General features: G+C 44.6%; 1 protein-coding gene across 1 annotated transcript in view; it reads right to left on the minus strand.

Moving 5' to 3' along the window:
• GNA14 (G protein subunit alpha 14) overlaps positions 1-3308 on the minus strand; it is a 228435-nt gene extending 225127 nt beyond the window's left edge. The window contains exon 1 of the mRNA XM_054501916.1: positions 1535-3308. Coding sequence (XP_054357891.1) covers positions 1535-1658 — 124 coding nt within the window. The 5' untranslated portion in view covers positions 1659-3308. The remainder of the gene's footprint in view (positions 1-1534) is intronic.
• Between the last annotated feature and the right edge of the window lie 5649 nt (positions 3309-8957).

Genomic DNA, 8957 nt, shown 5'->3' on the forward strand with positions numbered 1-8957 from the left:
CCAAACTCCCTCTCTCCTAGGGGGGCCTCTTGGGCACCCACGGGGACTTCCTCCACTCCTACCCAGCCCTCATTTCCAAGCACTTCCACGCCCCAGCAAACAGCTGCCCCTTTGTGAGCTCTCCAGGGATCAGGTCTGCCTTCCTTTCTAGGGCTCAGGCCTTAGAAGCTGGTGTGGGTCCCTTTGGGCTGGGTATTCATTCCATCCAGGTCTTGGGAGGGAGGGGGCAGCATGGTCTCTGGGTAGCAATCCCCTTTGGACCTACAGACTTCCAGCTCTGTGGGGAGGGGCACACCCCACCCCCCCCACCAAGCCCCAGAAGGCCAGACTGGGCCCTTTAAACCCAGGGGATAAGGGTAAGGGGGTTCTTCCGCCCAGATCTGAAGGCCATACTGGCTGAGAGCCTTCTCTATATTACACTAACTAGATCAACTTTTTCTTTCCTTGAAGCTTTCAGGGAGGGTGATTCCTATACAAGGAATAAAGATGAATAAATAGATGGTATAAGAGAAGATTCCTGTTCAAAAGGGATGAAAGAAAAAAAGTTGAAATCTTTGTGGCTATCTAGAAAAAAATTCACAGCTGATATCATGGTCTGAAAGGTAGAAAAGGTAAAATATTCCTCAAACAGCAAATGTGTTGACAGCGTTCTAGAAAGTCTGAGGTGGGATCCTTGCCTCATGGCATAACTTGGGCAAACCTTAAACTGTTTTCTTTCTGTGTTTGAAAGTGGATGTCCTACCCAGACCTTTGCAGAGAGACCGAAAGAGCTGGATGAAGACCTGCCAGAGGCACCAGGGCAGCCAAGCTGAATCCTAGGACGTGGACACACTGAGTCAAGCTGGGCAAGGGAGGTTTGGGTCTGCTGCAAACACAAAGGCCTGAGGGACCCTCATGGGAGGCAGGCATAGGAGCTCACGGTCAGAGGGGCAGCAACGGCATGGCCTTCACCCCCACAGCTGACCTAGCATCGGCTTTGCCTTTTCTCAATCAGGGCAAGTTGGTCAGCTCTCCAGGCCTCCATGTTTTAATTCTCTAGAATAGCGATATCACCTGCCCGCATCACCAGGTGGTGATGCCTATAAGAACTTAACACGATCTGACACATGGTAAATTCTCAAGATGCTTCATCTAGAACTGAAAGCGTGCGGGTCAGAGCTAGCACTGAACCCAAGATGTAGGTCACCACAGACCCCAAGCTGTGTGTGCTGCGGGCGGAGGAGTGGACGGGGTTTTGAGGAGAGGGGCACACCGGAACACATAGGGTACAGCGGTCAATAGGTCAAGTGTTACAGGTCCCTGTCCTGTTTTGGGGCAGGGGAAGGTGGTGCTTTTGCAAGTCGCCCAGCCAGAGATGGAAAGAACAGGCACCTAAGGCCCAAAGTTGCTGGCATCCGTGAGCTCCGAGGGGGAGAAAGATGAAGCCGCCCTGCACCCCGCTGGACTCCAGGGCCGCGCGGGTGCCAGTGGAGCGGCCGGGAGGGCTCGAGAGGGGAACGCCCGGCTCGCTGGAGTCGGAGACGCAGCCACTCACCCAGCAGCAACAGCTTGAGCTCGCGGCGCGCGTCCTTCTTGTCCCGACGAAGCTGCCGCTCGATCTCCGCGCTGATGCGCTGCGACTCCTTCTCCTCCGCGGACAGGCAGCAGCAGCCGGCCATGGTGCACTCAGCTCAGCACCCGACGGGGCGACGCGCCCCGGGCACCCGAATCCTCGGCCCGGCCGCTCACCCGGCCAGCATGCGACGGGCACAGGGGTGTGGAGAGAAAAGACGGGGGCCGACTTGAGCTTTGGAGTAAGAGGCCTGGACCTCCGAGGCTCAATCCCCACTCGACAGTCGGCTCTGAGGCGGGGCGAATGCCGAGCGCACCCCGGATCCGGGCTCAGCCCGCCCCAGTCTCGCTCTGGGGAGGAGGAGGGCGAGTCGAGAAGTTGGGAGCGTTGCTGGCCCCGGGAAGATGCGCGCGCCCCTTGGCACAGGAGCCGGACAGCAGTCAGGGGGCGCGGACGACAGTTGGAACGTCGGTGGTCGGGGGAGAGTAGGATCTCCTGGGCCTAGGGGTGTCCCCAGGCGGGAGGTAGGCGCGGAGTGGGTTGGAGGCAAAGGACCTGGCTGGCCTTTGCCTGGAAAGTTTTGAAAACCTCAGCAGTGACCGCAGACTAAGACCAAGTGGAAAGGTTCCCGCTATCGTTTGTGGCTCTAAGTGGCAGGAGGAGGCGGAGCATCTTGAACCTGCAGCCCTGGCGTCTGCTGGACTTAGCCTTCTGGGCACCCCAAGCCGAAGGCGCCTGGAAGTGAAAGGGGACGAGCTGGGGGCGCGAAGCTGGGGGAGGGAGCTGGCGTCTCTGGGAGCAGCCCCCACACTTGCTTCCCTGGCTGGGGCGTCCCGGCCAAGGTTTGCTGTAACCTGCGCGCTCTGGCCGCCAACAGCTCACTCGCTCGGAGAAGGCGGCAGCAGGCTGGAAGAGGAGCAGCGCCAAGCGTCTGTTGCGGGACACAAAGCCCCGAGGTCTCTACCCGGACCTGAAGTGGAAGCTTGCCCACCAGCTTCACCACCACGCACACCCGGGTTTCCTAGACTGGCTCCTTCCGCTTCCCGGACGCCCCGGCCCAGCTCCGACTTGGCCAAAGCCCTTGGTCAGCTCGGCAATTTGCCTGTAAAGTGTGGCTGGGCCTGAGCCTGCTGGCTCTGAGCTCGGAGAAGGAGCTGCCGCTGAGTTCAGTTATTAGAGAACTGCAAGAGCCCAGGGTAAATATCCTCTCGGCCTCCGGACGAGGGGGCTGGGGAGAAAGGGAAGGGCTGATTGCTTTGCATTTTATGATGGGAAAGACACCTGCTTTGTAGAAAGGGCTGATACGTCCCTGGTAGCACCTGGCAAGTTTCCTGCCCAGCCCTGAAGCCTAACAGCCGCCTTGCGATTGTGTCCGCACTGACACCTTGGCCTGTATCCTGCACCGTCGGGGTCAAGTTTGAGCAGCATTAATAAAAACCTTAAAAGCACCTCTTAGTACTGAAGTGACACGATAAAATGCATATTACAACATCTGACTTTTTTTGTGTGTAGATTTTGATGCAGAAAAGGGAAGGTGGAGAGAGGGGATCCTATTGGCCACAGCAATGAACGTTCTTTCCTTCTCAAATCAGTATAGGCCATATGCTAATGGAGCGTTAGGCAATTAGCTAATGCTTCCTCTACTAAGAGCAGGCATAAGTGCCTTTCATTTGAGTAGCACATATTTTATAAATTCAAACTGAGGAGCACATTGAGTGGAATGGTATGTGTCATTATATAAAGAAGTTGGTATCGCGATGCTATCTGGCTGCATGTTCTTATTATTTTGCAGTTTAAGAAATGTAGAGGAATCAGACATTAAAAATGTGCATACATTCTTTAATGTGTGACTATTTTAGTTTTCTTGCAGGCATAAATTGACAGTAACAGTGACCCCTACAGGAAAACTCCTGGACATTTCAGATTTGATCTTTGGCCATTTAATAGCCTGTTTCTTCTCTCTTAGCTCTTACAGATTCATTTACAATTTGAGAGTAAGATCTCTTGGCTTCTCAAAGTCATGGTTGCATCATAATTGTTATCATTTAAAAATTATAAAATTTTTTTAAATGATTAAAACTAGGGCAAATTTGAACTCTTACGTTAACAGGAATTACTGATACTGACCTATTAGTTTTAAAGTTGCCAAGATTTCAAAAACAGTTATGAAACATATTGATTATGGCAAATCTGTACAACTTTCCTGGGCTAGTCAGCTTGGCAGTATATAACTGAAGCTTTAGACATGTCCATCCCCTTTGGCCAAACCAGTATTTCTCCCTTAAGAAATAACTAGAAAGAAGCCTCATGATTGATGCAAAGGTTTTACTGCCAATACAACAACAAAAACTCACAACCTAAATGCCTAACAACAGGGAAGAGGTCACTTAAATTATGCTTTATCCATACAATGAGATGTTTTGGAGCCATTAAATATGTGGATATGCGAGTAATAAACATGTGAATAAATTTGGAGAAAATACTCAAAATATATTGAATGAAAATGGCAAGATCCAAAAATATAAAGAGTATGATAAGATTTTAGTATAAGAATATGCATACACATATTTAAGAGACTAAAGGGACACACATCAAAAAGGTAGCTTGCTGTGAGTCATGGCTGGTTGATTTTCATTGTTTATTAGAAAATTTGGGCCGGGTGCAGTGGCTCATGTCTGTAATCCCAGCACTTTGGGAGGCCAAGGTGGCCAGATCACCTGAGGTTGGGAGTTCGAGACCAGCCAGCCTGACCAACATGGAGAAACCCCATCTCTACTAAAAATACAAAATTAGTCGGGCGTGGTGGCGCATGCCTGTAATCCCAGCTACTCGGGAGGCTGAGGCAGGAGAATTGCTTGAATCTGGAAGGCGGAGGTTGTAGTGAGCTGAGATCACGCCATTGCACTCCAGCCTGGGCAACAAGAGCCACACTCCATCTCAAAAAAAAAAAAAAAAAAGAAAAAAGAAAAAGAAAGAAAGAAAATTTGGGGCAGCGTGCATAAAGTTATTTAGGCTCCACTTCCTTAACTATAAGATGAGAGGGATAAGCCAGAATAAGCTCAAAAGGATCACCCAACTCTAACATGCAATTATTTCTTTGATGACATTCACACTTATCCAAAATAAATTTATTTAAAAATAATCAAAAACCTAAAGTTGTTATTGAGCAACAGCCATTGGTAAGAAATAAAAAACTGGGATATCACAAGTCAATCATTTTTATACTTCTATGTTTTATTCATCTCTATTTTCCTTATCTGTAGCTCTGGAAGGTGAAATGATAATAATTTTAAGATATTAATTCATTGGAAACATCTTTCCAGGAAGGGGTAGTTTTGAAAAGAGTTCTTAATAAAAGAGAATATTTATTTTCCTAAGTTATTTCAAAAAAGCTGCAATTTTATTTTATTCATCTTGAAGACGAGAGCGCAGACTGGACCTGAGTTTCAGATATCCACCAAGTGTGGGGCTACAAGGGTGAGCTAATTGTCTGATATTCCTCTGAATGTCCACTGGGTCCATACCAGCCCCTGTACCAGGCAGTGAGGATTCAGATAATAAGACAATTCCAGACTTTCGGTAGACCTATGGTCTAGCAGAAAGAAGTAAAACTGAGACCCTGAAATCTGAACCTACACCTTCCTGCTTCCTTCCAGAGAAGAGTGAGAGCACAGAGTCACCTGGGGGGGCTCCCCAGGCCTACAGATATGCACAGCAGCCTCATCTCCCATCACTCTCCTGGAACTCTAGACAAATGGAATTTTCTGTTCTCCCTACCTCCTGCCTCCATGCCTCGGTGCATGCTGTTCCATCTTCCAGGAATACCATCTCTCACCCTAGGCAAAATTAGGTAATTTCTTCTTCAATTACATCTCTTCTGAGGAAGCATCTCCAGCCCTTGTCAGTTACATCCATCTTTCCCTACTGCTGGAACACTGTCAACATCTCACTCTATTATACCTGTCTGTTTCTTCTAATCTATGAGTTACTCACAAGTAAAGAGTTTTTCTTGCTTATCCTGGTATTCCTAAATTAGCAAGTTTCAGTTGACTGACCTTAAATACTGAAACCAAGAAGAATTAGTCTGAGATGCAAGAAAAGAAGGTTCTTGTGGTGGAAGACAGTGAAAACCAATAAGCAAGTACAAAACAAATGAATGTATAACTCAGGAAGAACTTGTATATATGAGCTGCCCCCACCTGCCACTGGCCCTCTTAGAGAGAATGACTGCCCTGTTTCTAATTCAGAACGCCAAGGAAATGTGCAAGTAGAGGGCTGGAAAGATGCTGTTCACTTTCACAAGTGTATTGTCTCCAAACTTAACAAGTAACATAGAGTAAAAATATGACCTTGAGGAAGTTCACAAAGCACTAATACTAATGTACCTTTGCTGCTCTATGTCAGCATTTTTCAAACTGCAGTTGTGACACATTCCTAGGGTGTGGCCAATATTTTTTCTTAAGAAAAAGAATAAAATATAAACAGCCAATATCAAGGTTGCTTTATGCATTATTATTTAATAAAATGTTTTTTAACTATTTTTTTTTAAGAGCCAGTGTCTGTCACTCAAGCTAGAGTGCAATGGTGTGATTATAGCTCACTGCAGCCTTGAACTCCTAGGCTCAAGCAATTCTCCCACCTCAGCCTCCCAAATAGCTAGGACTACAAGCTCATGCCACCATGTCCAGCTATCTTTTTATTCTTATATTTTGTAAATGCAGGGTCTCACTATATTACCCGGGCTGGTCTTGAACTCCTGGCCTCATAGAGTCCCCCTGCCTCAGCCTCCTGAAGTACTGGGATTACAGGCATAAGCCACCACATCTTTAGTTTTATTTTATTTTTAAGCCAAATACCCAGAGTTCAGTGAGAAAAACTTTAGTTTTAATTGTATGTGTAAGTATCAACTCTTAAGCAGCTCAGTCATCAGTGGGAGTTTGCTTGTCCATCTCCTGAATGTGTTGGTGTAAATGATTCCAAATTTTCTAATTCATTTTTCTGAATCCAATATATTCTTTTTTTTTTTTTCAATTTGAGTTCAATGTGTTCTCTAAAATGTTTTCAGTCCTTCTTCCCTGTCACTTCTACTCCCCACCCCGCCCATTGGTTCTAGTTTGGTAGGTGAGAGTTGATGGAGCAATGATGGATAATGATTGATTGATTGATCGTTTTTTTTTTAATTTTAGATTCAATGGGTACATGTGCACGTTAGTTACATGGGTATATTTTGTGATGCTGAGGTTGGCCTTTAATTGAACCTGTCACCCCATTAGTGAACATAGTAACCAATAGGTAGTTTTTCACCCCTTTCCCCTGCCCCCACTCCCCACTATTGGAGTCCCCAGTATCTATTGTTCCCAACTGATGGATATTTAGATGGATGTGTAATATTGATGCTAGTGGCTGCTTGTATTCAACATCTATTTTTTCTAAGGCAATCAACATGTCAACATGTTGCTCTACAATATTCTCTGTCTGAAGACGAGAAATTGTTTATTATATAACTGTTACTGAAAATGCTGGGATGATAGACAGTGAAGTCTGCCTTTAAACAGACATGACTGTGAGTAGGCAGGAATTGGTATTGTTTGTTTTTGAATGTGACTTTTCATGGAAGTTGGGGAATCTCAAGAAGAAATCAAACTCTTTAAAATGTGAAGTTTGGAGGTGATTATTTGGCTTGTTTTCTTTTCCTTTTTGCTTAAATTTCTCCCTCCATTTACATCACTCTCTTCTTGAATGATCCCATGTTAATAACCTAGGATGTATTCTTCACTTCTTTGTGCTCTGATAATCCTATATAAGAGTAAATAATTTCATAGACATGTGTAAATATACAGAGTAAGTTTGTCATCATTAGTTTTAAAATGACGCTACATTACACGAACTCTATATTTTGTTTTTCTCATCCAAGAATATTTTGTGAAATCTAAGTAAACAGTTTTACCTCTGATTTATTCTTTTTAATGATGACATAATATTAGATGATGTGAAAGGACCATATATTATTCAGCTTTTCCGTTTGAAAGGTACTCATTTTTGTTTCCAGTTTGGGGCCACTAAAAACAAAGCTATAAGAGCATCTTTGTATATAAATCCTCATATGCTAGCGTTTTTATTTCTGTAAGATAGATTCTCAGGAAAGAGACTGCTGGGTTGAAGGATACATACATTTTTCATTTTAATAGACGTGGCCAGATTCCCTTCCAAAAGACTGAAGCAATCCCATTTCTGCCACAAATATGAGCACCCATCTCCCTATATCCCCACCAGCAATAAATATTTTTGCTCATTAATTTTGCAGCCTGAAGAAAATAAAATAACAATAAAGTGTTGCTTTACTTTGCATTTCCCTGACTACCTATGAATTTGTTCATCTCTTCATGTGCTTGTCAGCATTTGTATATGCTACCCCATGAATTGTCTATTCATATCCTTTGCTCATTTTAAAAATTGGGTCATTTGTCTTTTTCTTGACAATCTGAAAGAGATTTTCAACATTACAAATCAACTGTTTGTCATCTGAATTACAGACTTTCCAATATATTGTTTGTCCTTTATCATTTTTAATGAAATCTTTGCCAGATAAAAGATTTTATTTTTACATAGCCAAATACCTCTATTTTCTTGCATCGCTTCCAGAGTTTCAGTCTTTAAAAGAAGATCTTCCTATTTCTAGGTTGTACAAGCAGTATCATAGATTTTCCTGCAAGCACCTTTTTTTGTTTTTGTTTTTGTTTTTTTTGAGACGGAGTTTCATTCTTATTGCCCAGGATGGAGTGCAGTGGCACAATCTCGGCTCGCCATAACTTCCACCTCCCAGGTTCAAGCAATTCTCCTGCCTCAGCCTTCCGAGTAGCTGGGATTACAGGCATGCACCACCACGCCCGTCTAATTTTTTGCATTTTTAGTAGAGACAGAGTTTCTCCATGTTGGTCAGGCTGGTCTCGAACTCCCAACCTCAGGTGATACACCCGCCTTGGCCTCCCAAAGTGCTGGGATTACAGGCGTGAGCCACCGCGCCCGGCCACAAACACCTTTATTATTTTGTTTTTCACATTTAATTACTTAATCTGTTCATTTATATAGAATGTATAAAACAAATTTTATTTTCTTCCAGATGGGTAACCAGTTGTGCCAACATCATTTATTGAACATTCCATCCTTTTTCCAAATAAATTAAATTTCAATTTTTGCCATATATTACATTTTCATACTGACTGAGACACATTTCCTTGAGCCTATACGGTGCCACTGAGGTATTATCTGGTCTTCTATCAATACAAGCTTGCTTTTTTTTTTTTCTTTTTTTGAGACAGAGTCTCACTCTGTCGCCGAGGCTGGAGTGCATTGGCACTGTGTGGGCTCACTGCAACCTCCGTCTCCTGGGTTCAAGCAATTCTCC

Source organism: Pongo pygmaeus, chromosome 13, assembly GCF_028885625.2.
Source record: "Pongo pygmaeus isolate AG05252 chromosome 13, NHGRI_mPonPyg2-v2.0_pri, whole genome shotgun sequence".
Classification (NCBI taxonomy): domain Eukaryota; kingdom Metazoa; phylum Chordata; class Mammalia; order Primates; family Hominidae; genus Pongo; species Pongo pygmaeus.